This window comes from Oculina patagonica, chromosome 8, assembly GCF_052425735.1.
Source record: "Oculina patagonica isolate OP01 chromosome 8, crgOcupat, whole genome shotgun sequence".
NCBI classification, from domain to species: domain Eukaryota; kingdom Metazoa; phylum Cnidaria; class Anthozoa; order Scleractinia; family Oculinidae; genus Oculina; species Oculina patagonica.
The window spans coordinates 19,572,806-19,592,087 of NC_135765.1; the positions used below are offsets into that span (position 1 = coordinate 19,572,806).

Consider the following 19,282-nt stretch of genomic DNA (forward strand, 5'->3'; position numbering starts at 1 on the left):
GTTCTCGCTCCAACGATCACTCCTTCTAAAGGCAAATCTTCTAATAACCGCTCTTATACTTCAGTTAAATAAAGCTAATAAACAAAATAAGATAAATAAAATAAAATAACATTTTATTCTAGATAAGAAGCTTACTAAAACGCATGTTTTATTTTTGTTACAGGTTTTCACTGAAAATCCATGCGTTTGACTTTTTCCCTCGATAGTTAGTCTCTGCTATAGAGACTGTTGTTTAGTTAGTCTCTGCTCAGTACATGCTATCAGCTGCTTGAATCAACTTCTCCCCGATTTCATCAGTTTCAAAATCGTGTTGCTCACATAACACGGCAGTAAATCACCCGAGAAATTATTATTCGAGAAAATAGCGGTGGGCTCAACTCAGTCATGCATACTTGGATGAACGCGGAGAAAGATTATCGCCAGGCAAAGTAAAATTATTTTATTTCGATTTTCTGACAAATGATAGTTACTTGCGAGTAGTTAGGTGTTTTAGCTGGAATCTGAAACATGCGGTAAAATACTGCTCCACTTTGTATTTTCTAGCTAAGTTGTTTCTAGGTAACACATCAAAGTGTGAAACTACACAGGGAATTAACAATTCTTTTACGCTTCACAGTTTCCAGCGTTGACGGCCTGTCGTGGATAAACACTGATGCGATTTTATATAATCACTTGCTTCTGAATCCCGTAGACAGAGTTATCTGCAAACGAAAAAACAAAAACAAAAAATAAACTATAAACTATAAACTATAAACTGTAAACCGGAGACAACCGCTCTGTCTATAGGACTTAAACGAATGCCGGTACGAGTTCCAGTGACTGTCAGACTATAAGCGACATGACAAGTCTTAGCTCTGTTTCTTTGTTGGCATTTATCAGAGGAGTCGGCTGACACCAAAATTATGATATGTAAAGAAAAAAGTATTAAAAATTTTTTTTTTTTTTCTCCGATTCCTTATCAATATTTGTACAGCACAACATAGACAGGAAAGAATAAATTGAAAAAATGTACTGAAATATTGTTTTATTGTCATCATGCACTTAGCTTCGAGATAGCTAGTTTACAGACATGCCACTGAAACAGAGGATACAAACATTTAACAGGAGGCAGACCAGTTGGCTATATACAAAGCGCGACCAAAGATTTGAACTCGGGACGCCCGAGAGCAAATTCAGCTAGTGGCAGTGTGGAGGGGTTGAACGCGAGACCTCCGGCCAACACCAGCACCCTACTCGGCCACGCTGCTTTCGCATTCAGTTATGCGAAAAGCGTACAGTTCTTTTTCTTGGTTTTTTTTTTTGTTTTTTTTTTTTTTTTTTTTTTTTTTTTTTTTTTTTTTTTTTTTTCCATCAAATTTTCTTTCGGGGCCCCCAAAAAATACAGTTTTTTTCGGAAACAATCGTCATTGGTTTAAAATGATAATTCAATTTATCGACATGGAAATTGTCACTGAATAATATTGAAAAACAAGTTATCTCTGACAAGCACAACAATGTTCTCGATGTGTTCACAATAAATGGGCGGGAAACAATGTGCACAAATAATGCCTCTTTTAGTTAATCACCTTTCACGTTTATAAATATCTACATGACCAAAAGACGTGCAGAATTTTGTTAAAAATTAGACATTCAGGGTCACACTAAGAAAGAGATTTAAATCTCAAGAGTAATTAATGAACGAGAACTACAGAAGTGCCTTAGTGCTTACATTTATCCAGTAACACGGTAAACATAGTTTGAGCCTTCAATTCCAACACAGTCTTGCTGAGCTTCTTTACTGCCAGGCTTTACTGCAGGGCACTTTTGGAAGTCTCTGGTGATGCACTGTTCAGATGATCCATCTTTGCTGTAGGTCTGCCCCACATCTGAACCCGAGTAGCACTCACCTTAAAGATTTGACACGCCGTTCATAAACGACGAACAAGAAAGTCTAAAGACACTTTTCTTCTATTTATTCAATTGAAGACGCAAACAACACTCGTGTGGATGAGTTTCATGCTGTAAATTTTGAGGCGCAAAGCTACAACCCTCATCAAATTTAGTTTAAACATATACAAGTTCTTAAAATAACAACTTCCTTCCCCTCGTTCCCCTTTCAGTGTTGGAGAATGACAATTAAATGCACTCCTATATCAGTTCAAACTGTTTAACATTATGCTGGTGTAATGAGACTCAAAATCTGTCAAAAATGAAGTGCTTGAAGTTCCAAAAGCATGTGTTCGCAGGTTATCGTGTTTTTCTCAAAGATCCTGGTTTAATTTCCTTTTGTTTGTTCACGTGGTCCTGCTTGGTCAAAGATTTTTCAAATTTTTCTTTTAGTTGCTGAAGATTTGAGTGCGCATTGTAAAAGTCCTACCGTGATTTTGTAGTCCAAAATAATCGTAATCAAGTTCCTGAACATGTTCGGCACATCTGCAAAGTACATCACTAAGGTAGGTGTCCAGTTCCCCTAAGTGCGCCTGTCTGCCGCTGTATTTGGGTGAACTCGTGTTCATGTCAGTAAAGATGAGTTCTGGTACCGGGCGGGGAGAGATTTGCTTGTCCGCAAAACATCCCACTTCCTTAAACTGTGTGTAGCAAGCCTCCGCTGGTATTAAAGTATATTTCGCATCAATACTTTTTTATTTATTATTTATGTATTAACGATGATAGCATCATGTTTATCAACCTAGGCATTCATTTGAACTGTCACAGGGTGATAGTGTCAACCAATCAACGCACAATGACTTTCAATCATTTTGAGCTTCCTGAAAACATATACCATCAGTTTCCGCGTAAATCCCATCTAATAAATGGCGTTTTGTTAAGTGTATTGGGGAAGAGAAATAATTTAAAAGTAAGTTGAAATAATATAGAATCGTACAGTTAGGACTGGGCACTATGCCTATTGCATGCTGGGATTCCGCAGGCCCGGTTACCTTGTTGTTGTACTTCCTTGGATGCCAGCATGGCAGTTGTTGTCGATTATTTCTCAGACTATAAAAAGTAATAATCACCTTGCTTGGCCTCAGAGGTCTCTTGGATACTATAGATAAACGTAGTTGTTTTGTTTCCACAACAAACATTTCTATCTTCTGAATCACACTGAGAGAATTCTTTAGTGATACAGAATTCAGACGAGCCGTCTTTGCTGTATGTTTTATCTGCGTTTTGTCCCGACCAACATTCCGCTGTGAACCAAAAAAAAATGATGCAGTTTGGCCACATTAATCCAGCCACAAGTCGGCCAAAAACTTTGACCGTATTAACTCATCCGATCACTGAAAATGGGCTGTAAGGTGACGTTATTATTATACAAAGTCACACCAAGACCTCAAAAATGGGGAAAAAGAGCTAAAATTAAAAAAAAAAATTGTTTCAAAGTCAAAATTTACTCTCATTGCTAATAAGTCAAGGTTTGTTAGTTTTTGTAGTTGTGAGGTCCGAAATAACTTATTCAGAATGTCTAGCAAATACTATGGAGATACAATTCACACTTATGTATTACTCCCTACAAATATTGAACTCTTCCATCCACGAACCACAGGACCCCCAGTACACTCCTTTCTATTTTCCTATTTTGAGCGGTACTTGGAGATGTATACTCACCAAAGTTTTCTATTCCAAAGTATTTAAATCCTTTTGCCTTTGAAACCTGAGCACATCGACAAACCACATCATCCAAGTAAGTATTCCATCTTCCCCAGTCCACGGGAACTCCGCTGAACTTAGCACTGTTTTTATCGAGATCGCTGAAAATCAATTTCGGTAAGGGTCTTGGACTTTGTAAATCATTAAAACAACCTTTCTTGATAAAATGGACGGGACAGCTCTCTGCAAAAAAAAATCACTGAATTGAGATCATCAAAACGAAAGAATCACAGCTGATAACTTAACTAGACAGAAATCTTCTCTTTCGATTGGGGTAAAGATTATAGAAAAGGTAATGTGTGTCTCGCAGGATAGACAGAAAAAACCGTTCTCATTTGAAAATATTCTTCTGATCCTTTTGTCCTACCAAACGGTACAAAATTAAACGCTCTACTATATGCCGACGATTTAATTATTTTATCACGTTCCAAAACAGGTTTGCAAAACTGTCTTAACACATTAGACACATACTGCAACACGTGGATGTTGAGCGTAAATCCCAAAAAAACCAAGATAATGGTTTTTCAAAAACGTGCGAAAAAATGTACTGAACATGTATTTTACATAGGAAATCAAAAATTGATTTGTACAAGATTACACTTATTTAGGAACCAAAATATCTTCTACAGGAAATTTTAAAATCTCACTTGATCAACTTAAAGAGAAAGGACTTCATGCACTTTTTAGTTTGAGACGACACACAAATTTTAGTAGATTGAAACCTTCTCTTGCCTGTAAAATCTTTGATGCAATGATATCTCCAATTCTGCTCTATAATAGTGAAATTTGGGGTGGTTATGTAAAATTATTAGCCTGGGGGTAAAATTGAAAGAACACACTACAGTTTTGTAAACGTATCTTGAAGTAGTAATAAGGCTTCTAATGTTGCATTAGAGCTGAGGATTTCTCTCCTTATCACCATTAATCAAAGAATCCTCAATATTTGATATATCTCCAAGAAAAGCAACCGGATTCTTTTGTTAGACAGTCTTTTTTAATTTCATTAGAACTTCACACCGTGGTAAAAATAGTTTTTACTTAATTGTGAAGATATCCGAATATTTTATTTGGTAATTTAATCCTGATTAGTAGACACCGAAAAGTGACAATTTTCTGCAGTTAATGAAACAGAAATATATTTCGTTTGCAGCATACTCTACAGCATCTCAAAAACTAGAATTTAAGATTTTTAAGAACGAATATGCTACCTCCAATTATCTAGAGTTAACTAGGAGAGTTTCTGGTAGGAGAACATTAGCTAAATTCGAATTAGCAATCATAAGTTAATGATCGAACTAGGCAGATATAACAATACGCCCAGACATATTAGGCTCTACCCGGTCTGTGATTGTAATAAAACCGAAGATGAAATTCATTTTCTCTTTTATTGTTCCAAATATGCAACAATAAGAGATAACTTTTACAAGACAATACAGCCTATCATCTTAAATGTCAGCCAACTACCAGTGCCTGACTTGAATTCTCCCGATCGTTTTGTGACCATGCAATTGATTAAATTTATATCATCTTGTTTTGATTTACGTAACAAAATACTATCAATGTAATTAATTTTATATGAATCATTTTTGTTTTTTACTATATATTATTTTTTTATTATTTTTATTATTATTATTACTAAATAAGTTTACGCTTTTGCAATATTGTAACAAATTTACAGTCATGCAAATAAAGCTTGTTGTTGTTGTTGTTGTTGAACGCAAACAACTAATCAAAACCAGTTAACTATTTTCATACGTTTTTCGACTTCTTATAATAATTGGCGTAAACAATATTATACAGTTTTGTTTTATTAATTGTTGCCATTCTGTTGTTTTTTTTTTTTTAGAATGGCCCACGAAACGAGCGACTCGAGCGTTTGAAAGAAAGTTCCGTTGTAGAATCGATTTTGATTGGTTTTGAAAACAATATAAATGGTTGGAAATAAAACACCAAGAAGTTCGTTGAATCGTGTTTTTGAAAACTGGGAATGCGATATTCAGAACTTTTCCAGGTTCGCTCGCTTCCAGACCGCCGGTCAAGGGGAACAAAGACTCAGGGTACGAAGTTGACAATGATTCTACTACAAATAATATTTTGCTCATGCATGGCTGTGTCCACCTCTGCTAAAGTTGACAGTTCGTTTTCAGGGTTGTCGCAGAGCGATTTGAGGCTCAGTGATCGAATGGTAAAGCAATAATTGAACTCGTTTACAGTAAAAACCCGCCAGTAAGAACCTATTATTTTTCAGGTTAGCCTAAACAGGTTCTTACATGAAGGGTTATTAACACAAATTTAGGCTAATTAGGTTCTTTATCGTTTCTTAATTTCTGATGAAAAAATTCAATATTGTTATAGAGATTTTAGTGGTATTCGGCCTATTCCTTGTATAAAATTTGCATACCACATTTGGTTCTTATGTAAAAATGAAGCACTAATCATTAAGAATATGACATGATATACATGCACAGTAATACTTTGTTCAAGGTTATCTTCCAAAAGTAAACCTTTTTTTTATCAATTTTAGAAAATAAGAACCTGTTTCCAAATTTGAGACTAAATAGGTTCTTATAAAATGGTATCTTTTTGCAATCTTTAGCCTAACAGGTTCTTCTGATGTCAGGTTCTTACTCGCGGGTTTTTATTGTATCACAAAATATCGTGTTTGTCATTGTCTCGCAGATCAATTTTGTGCCTCGCCCACTGACGAAAAAAAAAATACGTATGTTTATAGTGGTCATGCACTTAGCTTCATATCTCAACGAGATAGCTAGTTTATAGGCATGCCACTGAAACAGAGGAAACAAATAATTTTAAATAAATTTAACAATGTTAAAAATCCCAACTGGCAGGAGGCAGACCAGCTGGCTATATACAAAGCGTGGTCGAGGATTTGAACTCGGGACAACCGAGAAACAAATCCAGCTAGTGGCCAGGGCAGGTCTTGAACCGGCGACCACCGGATTACAACACCAGCGCCTAAACCACTCGGCCACGCTTGCCTCTTTGTCTTACTGAACCTCGTCCAATATTAATAATGTCTAACACTTGGACAGCCGATAATGGCAGCTAGGTAGATTTAATAGAAACTATATCCAGGTTTACGCTTACCGCCAACCTCTTTCTGTGTCAGCTGGGCTGTTTTGGTTCTAAGTGAGGATGTTTTTACTTGATACCCTGTTGAGAGTGAGGTGACAGAAAGTCATATATACTGTGACTGCGTCTATATGAAGATCGTTTTGTATTTTCGTTGTTTTCTTAGTTGAAATAAGACCTTCATACAAAAAGAAACGAAACGACGACGATAAAATGAATCAACGAATGTAAAATTCAGCTGTCATTCCAAATGTTAGAAAGGAAATGTTTTAAAGGAATTAATTAATTTTGGTTTAATAACTAACTGGAACTGTTCTTTTTCTTTCTTTTTTTTTTCCTGTTCCTTTTTATACTTTTTATCAAAATTACTATTTATACATACTTATAGTTACAGTGTACTTTTTTAAAATTGGCCTGAAGGAGATCAATCTGAGCGTGGCTAGAACTTTATTTGATCCCTCAAGACTCGTTTTTACTGGATATAATTTCAAGCACAAGCATAAGCATCAGCCCATATAGGAAGTACGAATACACTCATATTTTTATACAGTATGCTTATGTCATAAGCATGATGAGCATAAACATAAACACACACAAAAAAAACAATATTATTTGTTCTTGTTGCGCTTATACTTTTTTCCTTTTTTTAAAGAAGGCTGAATGTGAAAAATCAGAATACATTTGTGCTCTGTTCTAAACACCGAAAGTGATAATAAAATCTACTGCAGTTTAATTATACCCCAAAACGAGCATCTTCGTCCCTTCCATGTTTTAATTTGGGGCAAACTAAATAGATAACTTTGTCTGTTGGCACTATTGCTTGATCGTTGTTTTTAATTTTGCCATAAATAAATGATAACACGAAAACCAACACTGATTTCCTATATTCAAATTCGATCTGGAAACAGTAGATGACTAGCCACTATTAATTCCTATTTATTTATTGTATATATATTTTTTATTGTACACTTACCTCGAAAGCAAGATTGACTGATCAGACGATCAAGAATGGACATAAGATCGCTGTATTTTGTAACGTTGAAGACGTGACTGTTATTCATGGCAATGGTTCTTAGAGCTGGTAGATTGATGTGCTTTCCAACACCGACAGCCAATATCTGAACTTTGTTCTGTTGAAAAAAAAAGGATCCCTTAGAAAGACCATATTTGCTAACATTAATTGCATGGAAATAAATGCGGCATCGTTTCAACTAAGGCGAGAGTTGAATGCAGTGCCAAGATTTACGTTTTTAATCATTAACTGGATTCTTTTGTAGAATCGTTATCTATATAACCCGGGGGGGGGGGGGAAGAAAGTCGGTACTTTTCTTTGAATACATAGCAGTGCCTGGAAACGGTGCGAGTCTATGTCAATCAAGCCGTTGCTAAGAAAGACGTCAAACCAAAGTTTTGTTTTCTCAGAAGATTTAAATATCAATGACTGCGTACTTGTGAAATGCGAATTGTCGCGGTGTTTGCGTCTGATGTTTTACGCCGCTGAGATGTTTTTGGCATTCTCAGCCAGATTTCTCACCTAATGTCTCACGTCACTGAGAATGTTTTGGCGGCGTGGAATAACAAGCGAAACAATTTGTCATGATTAAATTCCCAGGGGGGGTACTCGGGCTTGTAAATGACGGGGGTGATCGAATGGAGGCAAAACTCAGGACCCAAAAAAATCCCTAAGTCTTCCAACATTACCCAAAAAAATCCCTGGACCAAAAATAACCCCCAAAAAATCCCTTGTCAAATTTCCCCTAAATTGCCAGAAGGGGCAATAACATAACACAAATAACGCTCGTTTTGTTTATTCATCATATCATAAAAACGCCAAGGCTGCACCAAGGCACTTTAGTTCGTTTTTAATACCTTAAAAAATCCCCTATCTAAATCAAGTCACCCCAAAAAATACTTGCCAAATTTTCCAACCCAAAAAAATCCCGGAATCGAAAATTTCAAACCCCAAAAAATCCTTCGATCATCCCCGTCATTAACAAGCCTGAGTAACCCCCTGGGGTTAAATTTAACAACAAAACGTGGGAAATAATTTCAGAACCATTTGAGTTATTTTTAATTAGTATAATTAACAAGCCTTACTTTTGCCAAACTGGTCACCGTTATCACTGTTTGTTGTTTTGATGATGTCCGGAAGACTTCAAAGGAACAATCAAAATGCAAATAGCTATTGTGCTTTGTGTACGTTCATTCGATAGCTACTGCGCAGTCTCGGTTGCCCGGCACCGCTTTGATTACTTTTTGAGTCGTGTAACAAAGGAAGTCCCCCCCCCCCCCTGATATAACCACATTTCTACTAATTAACCAGTAGCACTTAAAAATATCACTTAAGGGTTTGCAATCGTTACATTACTTATATAACAATTATACATGTAGACAAGCAAAGAAAAAAGATAAAATTGAATGACTAAACAAAAAAAAATTGTTTAATTAAAAAGAGATACTTGCCGTAAATGGCGCTAAAACTGTTGGGTATGGCTTGCTGTCTTGGTGAGTGTTACCATCAGTTATAACAATAAGAACATTAGGTTTGTCAGTCCGGTCCCCTCCTTCATCAGAGAACAGCTCACTGCTAGCCTTCTCCAGAGCCTTGTCTGTTCTTGTATGTTTGTTGATGTAATTAAGGCTCATAATTTTTTTTCTAAGCTTTCCGGCGTCGTAATACTGGGCGTTTTTAAAGCTGATTGGAAGTTTTGCATCGTCGCTAAATACTATTACACCAAAATGAGTGCCCGTCTTTGATACGTCAAACTCCTTGGTCAAGCTGGCTACAAACTTTTTGCAAATTATAAAATTTTCTTTTTCTACGCTCTCCGATGCGTCAATGATTACAGCAATATCCAAGCCTTGTTTACACACTGTAAAGAAGAAAAGAGGGATAAAAAAAAATGAACTCGATTATTGTGCAAATGATCGTGAGTAAGTTACGTTACCGAGTGGAACGATCTTCTTGACATTTTAAACCCTGACTTAAAAGGGGATGTGGCAATGATAAAACTACAGTCTGACCTCTATTAAGCGGCCATCCTCGGGACTTCGAAAAGTGGCCGCTTAATAGAGGTACAATATAAATTGGTTAGGAATTGCAGTAAACATAATTTTATTGACTCTATATAGCAAATTGCTTTTAAAAAGTGAACATATATGAAGATAAATCCGAAATACATTGTAACAAAAGATCGAGTGCATTTCTAGCCCATGCATAGTTCGAGCTCTAACATAGAGGGCACGTAGTTGAGATGTACAGTATTTCCTTAGGGTGATAATGTACAGAAAAATATGCAAAACATCGTTGACAAGTTTCTTAGGCCTTTTTTCGTTAACAGTAAGTATGGAAGAATCCGAAAGCATTGCTTCCATTCCCCATACTTTGCTTTGTTTTTTTGTTTTCGTCGAAGCGGAGCTGCACTCGCCTCGCTTTCATGTACTCGGTCTAAACTTTTCCACGCGATCCGCCATTTATGAATAAGGTGTTAAATGTTAAAGGTATGTTCAGTATAAATAGAGTTTTTATCTTACGTGGGGTGGTGGTTTTGTAGGCGGTTTCGGTGTTGGAGTGACGGCTGCAAAATAAAATGAATAGTAAGTATAACAGAATACTCGGCCAGCTGGAATGTTGTGTCCGTACCTGAACAACCCAGACAAAGTTTTCAGCTTGCCACACATGCCTACTTACCTACCTACCTCCTGCCTAATTACTTATTACCTACCTACCTACCTACCTACCTACCTACCTACCTACCCACCCACCTACCTACCTACCTACCTACCTACCTACCTACTTACCTACCTACCTTCCTACCTACCTACCTACCTACCTACCTTCCTACCTACCTACTTACCTACCTACTTACCCTCTACCTACCTTCCTACCTACCTACCTACCTACCTACCTACCTACCTACCTACTTACCTACCTAATATTCATGTCGGCCCAACGGACACCCGGCGGACAGCCACACGGCGCCGGGAAACCCCAACCCCAACACCACCCGGCGACCCCGAAGCGGCGGACGAGAAACGAGAGACCGGAGCCCCGAAGCGGACACAGATCCAAACAACCTCTGACGCACCTCACATCGCCACGCACTGAACAGACAGACAATCAGTGGGCGTCCCACGTCCCTACTGAAACACCACACACGGCAGCCCTGAAGCGGCCAATCCCTACACCTCTAGTGGCCGCTATGAGAACCATCTCGAAGCGGCCAGCTCCAGTACGGACACCGCGTCCGAGGGTGTCCGCTTACGAGAGCTTCGACTGTATGTTACGCATACGCAGTAGGTGAGAAATTGTCAAGATTCGCCACGTTGAATTCAATGTGCTCATTTCGCTCCGGTTCTGCGTCTGTTTTTGCAATTGCTCGGACACGTATTTGAACCCCTGTACACTACAGCAACATTGCCGTGTTAACAATCAGTTTCAGACGGCGATTGTTTTTCGTCTTCTCGCCTCAGCAGCCTCCATAGCCTTTCTTTTCATGCATATGCATGGCGCCTGAGAAGTTTTCAAGATGGTAGATTTCGACTTGAAGGTAAACCTGCTTTTTACAGATTAATGTAAAACTTGGATGGATATCAAAAACTTAACATTGTCTAATGGTGTAGGCATTATGGAGTTGTGTACATGTTGCTTTACAAACATGGGAACATTTGACTTGATTGCAGAAGCAGTTTATACTCTCTACACGAGAGGCAAGACCTATTTTCAGTAATGCCGACAAAATCTATAGTAACGGACTGATCAAGCAGCTTTTTAATTGAGTTAAAGAAGAGATAATTTGATATTAATCTACATGCAGAAAGATCAGTAGGGACTTTACTCAAACTCCAATAAAAATTCAAGAGCATTTAGTACACAAACTTACACACTGTCGGGCAGTTAGCGCTACACGTGGTTACCACACTGGTCGACGTTGCTGTGAGTGTTTTAGTTTGGGTTATTGTTTGATTGTGAGTGTTAGTTAAGGTTTGTGTCAAAACCGCTGTGCTGGTGGCTGTCATGGTTTCTGTTGTTCTTGCTGTACTTGTTGCCGTCAAAGTAGCGGTACTTGTGGCTGTAGCTGTAGAGGTTGTTGTAGCAGTGATAACATTCGTAGCATTGTGTGTCTGCGTCAGTGTATCTGTAGCTATAGTAGTTAGTGTTTTAGTTAACGTTTCTGTGGCAAACTGAGTACTAGTTAAAGTATGAGTATTCGTTGTATTCACTACCCCAGTACTTGTAGTAGTTAAGGTAGTAGTGCTGGTTACTGGCACGTGACTTGTCAAGACAGCCGTGCTTGTTTTTGTGGTATGATGAGTGCTGGTGGCAACTTTAGTATTTGTGGTGGTTAGAGTGGATGTGGTGGTAATTACATCTGTCTCTGTTTGTGTTTGGGTGGTCAGTGCTGTGTTGGTTTTTGTTGTTGTTTCAGTATTTGTAAGAGTCGCAACCGCTGTACTTGTTTCTGTCTTAGTCCTAGTTAACATCAAAGTTGATGTATCAGTTGCTGTCTTGGTCAATGTTGTAAGACAAGAGCCTGGAGTAGAGCACGTATTGCTTGGGGATGATGACGTAGGTGCAACGCAAGTTGCGTATACTGCGGCTTGGATACAAACAGAAGGAAATCTGCATCCAGGAATCGGGCATTGAGCAGCAGGTCGAGGTGCGGGTACTGGTGCTTGTCCTGGTGCGGTTTGATGTCCGGATTCTGGTGTGGGTTGGGATGCGCTACTGGTGCTTGTCCTGTGGGTTTGTGTTTGGGGCTACTGGTGCGGGTTGAGGTGCAGCTACTGGTGCGGGTTGGGATGCGGATTCTGGTCCGGGTTGGGATGCGGCTACTTGTGCTTGTCCTGGTGCGGGTTGAGGAGCGGCTACAGGAACAGATTTCGGCAGTGAGGTCCACGCTGATTGTGGCCATGGAAAAGTCGCCATGGGTTGTGCAGGATTAATTGATGTCCTTTCTATGAAAATATAAAATACAAAATGGGCTTTGAAGACTACGCTGGCATTTAAAACAATGATCCAGGACGTTTTGGAATTTACTATAACCTTCTTCAGGTAAAAATGTTTCTGTGAAAGAAAAATTGAGGTTAAAATATTAACGAAACTTTAACAATTCCGTAATAATTGTTAACATGTTCTTAGAAAATTAATTCCTCAGGTTTTAATAGATGTTTGGGAATGCTCTGTGTTCAATGATTGAGTTTCATCTAAAAAAAATGGCACGCTTCAGGAAAAAAAATTTGTTTCCGTTTAGCTGATTGGTCGATGTTGATCTGCACTTTGAAGCGTGCTGGGTAAACACTAGGGCGCGTTTTTTGTTTTCTCTTTGTTTTTTTTATTTTTATAATTTTTTTTTCCCGGGGGGGGGGAAAAATTTTTCCCACACACTTTTTAAAAATTGATCTCAAAAAAAAAAACGAAAGGGAAAAAACCCCAAAAAAATGGTTGAAGACTTTTACAGTACATTACATTTTTATAACCCTACATACATTACATTACACAGTACATTATATTATATTACACAAACATACTACATTACTTACGTTATACGTTACAAAAGTAGTTACGGTACATGTTAAACACCTAATCTCCAAAAAACTTAATAATCTTATACATTATATTACAGAGAGTTGATAATTGGCTTCCACTTTTTAACGTGAGTTTTTTGTTTGTTATTTTTTAGGGCAATGGATCGCTCAATTGATTCAATGTATGTTATTTTCATGATAACTTGAGGCAAAAGGGGTAGAATATTCTTGAGCCGGTTAGAGTAAATGACCTGTTTACCAATAACAATAATATGATTTAGAAGGGTCCAATTGAGATTCTTTTGAGCTAGGCCGAAAATGATATCGTAATCATTTAAAAAATCAATATTTATGTCTATGGATTGTAGAAAAAAACAACGGACTTCCAAAAGGCTATGCTATGTTTGCAATAACAAAAAGGAAGCTCGAGAGATTCCTCAGACGTGTGACAGAAAGTACAAAGAGGAGAGCTGACTATTTTCATTTTGTATAGAGATTTGTTGGTGTACAGTATCCGATTGAGAATTTTGTATTGAAAACTTTTTGTATTCGTGTCAATTGTAACGACATGTGGAAAATAAATAAAACTCCCAAATGTCACTCAGTGATAAACACTTGGGACCGCAGTTTGGAAGCTTCTGGTTTTTCCTCGTATTATTTATGGGCGGAATCTACTGTTTTCTGATCTCCACAAGTACATGAATATGATTACGTAACCATCCTTTATGGGCTTTCTCCTGTACTTGGGCAAAAAGAACATACCGATAACTTCAGGACTGATTTTGCATAAAACCCACAAATGGATAGCGTTTTGTCAGCTGACAGTTAGTATCACGTCAAAACTATTCTAATGAACAGGAATATACCCAAACCAAAAGAAATTTCTTTGGTTCCTTTTACATCTCTAGCTGGTGGTTTACTTGGTGAACGTCACGTCTAAGAACCTTTCTCTACCGGGAGAAACTTCCTGCCTACCGTATTTACTCGGATAAGCGCCGCCCCCGAATAAGCGCCGCCCTCGAATAAGCGCCGCATTTGGGACAAAAAAGTAATAAGCGCCGCAGTCCCGATGCGTGGTGATTAGGAAGTCGTTAAATTAAAAACAGCACTACAAAGCAACTTTAAAACAAACTTGGACATTTCTTTTTATCAAAAGCGATGTTTTACGTTCAAGGTGATTGTTTACCACTCGTCTATTACTCTCGTTTTTCTATCCAACTTTCTTACAATACATTGCTTTAAAACTGTTGTGAAGGCCGCGACTTTGCCGGACAGCTAGGCTACTTCTATCAACATCAAGAGACGAAGACTGATAATCAAAATATGCTATTTTCAAATAGTGTAAAAGATTATATCTTTTGTGGCGTCCAGTTTTAAATAGCGCCGCCCCGAAAAGCGCCGCACTGAAGCGAAAAATTTAATAAGCGCTGCGGCGCTTATTCGAGTAAATACGGTATCTTAAACGGTTGAAAATTGCACTGTGTCGAGTGTTTTATTCTTTTGTTAGAATGGTATGTCAGAAAAAGTCAAGATGCAAAGTATCCAGCAATTTTTGGTGTTTTTTTGTCGTTACCGCGAGAACCCAGTTAAATGCACAGCATGCTTAGTTGGTCAAAAGATTGAATGCTTCAGTGGCTTCTTCGAAAATGCGCATATTTCTCAAGAACCACGCATTAGAAATTCATGAAATTTGGCAGAAAGATACTTCTGGGAACAGGTAAGTGGATTATTGCTAAACATCTCAGAATAAACAGATTGTAAATAATCCAGTTATCCTCCAGCAAAAGATAGCTATAAATCCCAAAAATAAAATATTTTTTGAAATAGTACTAACAAGCGATCATGGTTACAAGTTTGTTCAGGCTTCCAGGCAAATGATGAAGGAAATCTCACGACTAAGTTTTAGGCAAATAAATAACCAATTTTACAGGCATGTTTATATCCAGTTATGTTACCATGACAACGACACACACGTCAACTAAACTATCAAACTACTTACGTCTTGCCAATTTTTGGGACCCAGGGATAAACAGTTAAGAAAAACGTTAAATGAATCACAGGTATTAAAAACTGTGTTCAACCGCCTTAAACATTTCCAGCTAGTAGGTATACAAGTATTTGCCCAACATGCTTTGCGGGCAATCTTACATTAAAGATCGCCGTACCGTTGCCACTAGCCAAAGGTTTTTATTAGCATTTGACAACCTTTTTGAAGACTTTTGTTTGAAATAGGGAATGGAATTACAAGAACCGTACGAGCGGCGGAGATGTCAAGCTCCACATTCGCGGTCTGAAAATTGATATCTCAAGCGTTACAAGCACCATAAGGTCTCAACCGTGCAATTTTGTTTCTTTTAGAACTTGTAACTCGATAGCTGAAAAGATAAAATAGTTTTAGCCCGACAGCTGAAAGCTCGATTCTTTATAACTTTTTAGCCAAAGAACGTTTTTAAAACATCTTTTAATATGTCTTATCCTGGCTACGGATCAATTTTCAATCGATAGCTGAACACAAAGAAGTCGAAATCAAGTTTACTCCTTGCATATCAGTGGCGCAACGAGAACTTTTAAAAACGTTCAAATTGTTCGTGCAATTTGTGTGCAATTTGTAATTGCACGAAACATTATTGACTATTTTTTAATGGGAGAAAGTCCACAAAAACTTAGAATATGTTTTACCAATGGAAGAATGGCCCCACTGGAGCAGGTCAATATGAGATCATTACCCGTGATAATTAAATTAATTAGTAAGGCCCGTTAGGGAACTTGAGTCATAAGTGGGTCCATTAGCAAGCTTGCTTCATTAGCAAGTCTCAGTAAAGAACTCCATTAGATGGTCTTCAGCCGAGTTCCCTCAAGTTCCATATCGAGTTCACTGAAATCCACATCAACAGAAAGGGAAATGTGAAACATATCAGATTAGTAACTTTGTGCGATTTAACTCATTGTCTACAATTAAAAATGTTTGTTATGATTTCTGTTAGTGTGTTATTTAACTTAGCATGGATATGTAGAAAATGGCTTAAACACAGGAGTATTACAAGTTTGTCTAATATGATGGTCCCGGTGAATCTTCTACCAGAAATCGTGTGGGTTTGCCGATTATGAGCACGAATATCACTGAAATCAGAAATACATGATCTAGATATGTCTTCTGTTTGCTTTGTTTACAACATTCAACATTACTAAACGTCGTATTTACCAGGCCCCTTTTAGGTCCTTCTCGAAATGCGGGCATATCCATTATCTGGTCTATTGTCATATCTGTGGTCTTCTGGCAAAATGAAGCTTTTGTTTAAGAGATAGTTGAATACGAAATTTTCTTTTCATTAAGCGTCGCTGATAAGTCTGATAAATTATCATTGTCTCGATTTTACGCTAATTGATTTGAAAGGTTTCTTGGCAAGTTTGAACATCAACAATCTCAGCACCTGCATGAGAGTAATTGGCTGTTGACTTTGTTGAACTAAGGTAACTGCTCTGACAACGAAGAAATAAAGGAGTTTTAGAAGTGTAGAAATGCTCCCTGCTATCTATGAAGATATAACGGTGGTTAAGAATTCTTCTGCTTTTTTCGTATTTTTACCTCGTAGAATAAAGGAATTAACTTTCTCGTCTACTGGTTTCTAGTGAGACATTCTGCTGACAAGACCATGGACCATGCATATTCAACTATCTTCAAGAACTGTTTTTCGAGTAATTCTTGAGTTCCTCTTATAGTCTCTCCTATACTTTGTGAGGCCCTGCCGGGGGCCTGTCGCGCGGAATGTCCCCGCGCGCCCATGTCGCGCGGACAATGAAGGAATGCCTGCCGAGGAAGTCAAAGGGGCGTGTCGCGAAAGGGCGCGGAATACTGGCAGGGCCTCATTTGTTTCTCAATATGCCACATTATCAAATATTTTTATAAGCGTATATTCATGCCACTATAATACTGCAATATTAACTTACATATAAAAACTACCTTAGCGCCGCGTAAAATCGGATAGCCTGAATTAATGTAAGCAAGCTAAATAGCATCGCTTGTGGCAACTGCCTATTTTCTTTAGATAGAGAGTCTATTTTATTATAAGCACCATCAACTACAGCAATTTCTCACAGGGCAACGGGTTCAGTCTACATGTGCTTGCTATTGAACTGTCTGCTTGCTACCTTCCAAACATACCTTTGAAGAATTCATTGCCACTTCTTCCTGATATTGACGAAAATACAATCATTGACGCCAGATAAAAGTAAGCATTCATATTCGCGATGAACTAGTTTCATCTAGTGAAAAGTGAATCTGAAAGACAAGCCGAAAAATGTCATGTAACAGTTGGCTAACTGGTAAATAACTTTCATATTAGGTAAACATTGGTTGCTCACAGTCACGGAAGCTAGACATCATAGATATCAAACAACGGCCCTTCTGATAAGCCAATTCAATTTAGTATGTTACTATTTTCAGTCCTGTCTTTGCTAACAAATAAGGCCAGATGGTTTCCTAAAATAAAAAACTCGAACTTCATTGAAAGAAAATAAAAAAAAACATAGTTGATGTGTGCGCCCTTTCCACAATAGGTCAGAAGCATTTTTGTACACTTTATATTATCGGTAGAATTATCTTTGATCACTCTCTAGCAAACGACAAAGTATATATATTACTGAACCACTATAGAAACAGATCCGTTCACAAGAACTAATCGAGTCAGAAAATCGCTCAAAATGTGGAACAAAATTATAAATGTTTTGTTTGTTTTCGCTTTGATGAAAAATTTAAATCATTGGGCATAACCATCCTATGGTGTTTTAAGGAATTTTGGTTTGCTTCAAAACAAACGGCGAATGTTGTTCAAATCTTATTTAAAGGACCTTAAAGTACTGTTACGTATACCGGTAGCTTAGATTTTAGATTTAAAAGGCCACAAAGACAGTAATTTCCAGTAATTTTCGCGTAAACATGTTAAAAACTGCACGATCTGTGAATTCCGTCTGAGTTCTGTTCAGATTCGAGATTAGGGTTAAAGCTAGGGTAGCTTACGTTAGGGTCAGGAAAAGAAATTCTCTATGATCACGGGATATGCCCACTGTTTTTATATCAACAGATTTCTCCACAGTTGTAGTTATTGAGGTTCTATTGCTTGTGCTAAAAATGCAAGAATTGCTGCATTGGGGGAACTCATTTCATTCTTCATACCTTCTTATATAAGGTAAAACTGAAGTAAACTAAAAGTGACTGAAAACTGAAAGCGAAAAAAAAAAAAAAAAAAAAAAACATTTTCTCTAAGGGAAGGTGAGCTTTAATTAAGTTGTTCGTGAAAACACTTATTTTTGCGAGACAAGTTGCAGAAAAAAAATAATTAGCACTTCTAATGGAACATTAACTTTCGCTTAAGTGGAAGACATCACTAGCATTGGCATGGAGTTAAAGCAACGTATTAGGGAATGTCAGCCCATTACGTTTCAATGACGGCTATGTGTCAACTTAATTTTGACGCCACTGGATGCAGGCCATAAGGTGTGTTCCATTAGTTTCCACTAGCGAGTCTCATAAGGGATCCGAGTTTCATTAGCGAGTCCATTCACGACATTGGGATAAACCTTTGAGCGAGTTCCATTTGCGAGTTAATCAGCGTTTTCCATTGTCAAATAATTGATGAGTACACCTGTGAAGGGGTTTTTCCGGTAAGTGGAGGTAACGGGAAAGGGTGGAGTTCCGTTGTCTATGAGAGCATCAAGAAAGGACGGGACGTGGTTAACTTCCTTCTCCCTAGTAAAGGGAATTTTAGGGTGTCCAGTAGTAATGAAGGTTAACGGATAGTTAAATGCGTGATTTTCTTTCCATTTAGCGTCGCTGATAAATAACCATTGTCTCGATTTTACGCTAACATGATTTAAAAGGTTTCTTGGCAAGTTTGGACATCAACAATCTCAACACCTGCATGTGACCAAGTGGCGGTTGACTTTGTGGAACTGAGACAACTCCTCTGACAACGAAGAAAGTAATAATGTTATGAAGTATAGATGTCGTAAGTTACAGATTGCATGAGGTTTC

At 37.8% G+C, this 19,282-nt stretch overlaps 2 protein-coding genes across 2 annotated transcripts; both read right to left on the reverse strand.

Annotated features, from left to right (window-relative positions):
* Window positions 1–201: 201 nt before the first annotated feature.
* On the reverse strand, window positions 202–7,849 carry LOC144662284 (uncharacterized). The gene is made up of 7 exons (XM_078523067.1): window positions 7,697–7,849; window positions 6,739–6,804; window positions 3,589–3,813; window positions 2,997–3,170; window positions 2,357–2,587; window positions 1,709–1,886; window positions 202–701 (listed from the first exon to the last, which is right to left on the reverse strand). Exons 1-6 carry the CDS (start codon window positions 7,782–7,784, stop codon window positions 1,711–1,713), a joined length of 960 nt encoding a protein of 319 aa, XP_078379193.1. The 5' UTR covers window positions 7,785–7,849; the 3' UTR covers window positions 202–701; window positions 1,709–1,710.
* Window positions 7,850–10,248: 2,399 nt separating this feature from the next.
* On the reverse strand, window positions 10,249–17,532 carry LOC144664198 (uncharacterized). Its single transcript, XM_078525310.1, has 4 exons — window positions 17,414–17,532; window positions 12,530–12,681; window positions 11,607–12,483; window positions 10,249–10,301 (listed from the first exon to the last, which is right to left on the reverse strand). Exons 1-4 carry the CDS (start codon window positions 17,490–17,492, stop codon window positions 10,249–10,251), a joined length of 1,161 nt encoding a protein of 386 aa, XP_078381436.1. The 5' UTR covers window positions 17,493–17,532.
* Window positions 17,533–19,282: the final 1,750 nt, after the last annotated feature.

Bases quoted from the DNA above. Each gene is read 5' to 3' on its own strand.
- LOC144662284 (XM_078523067.1), bottom strand. From the start codon at position 7,784: ATGAATAACAGTCACGTCTTCAACGTTACAAAATACAGCGATCTTATG. The intron at 3,814-6,738 runs GTAAGCGTAAAC...TTTTTTTTGCAG, and splicing joins GACACAGAAAGAGGTTGGCG to AGAGCTGTCCCGTCCATTTT. The intron at 3,171-3,588 runs GTGAGTATACAT...TTTGGTTCACAG, and splicing joins CTTTGGAATAGAAAACTTTG to CGGAATGTTGGTCGGGACAA.
- LOC144664198 (XM_078525310.1), bottom strand. From the start codon at position 17,492: ATGAATGCTTACTTTTATCTGGCGTCAATGATTGTATTTTCGTCAATA. The intron at 12,682-17,413 runs GTATGTTTGGAA...ATATTTTCATAG, and splicing joins TGGCAATGAATTCTTCAAAG to AAAGGACATCAATTAATCCT. The intron at 12,484-12,529 runs GCATCCCAACCC...CCGCACCAGTAG, and splicing joins CCCAACCCGGACCAGAATCC to CCCCAAACACAAACCCACAG.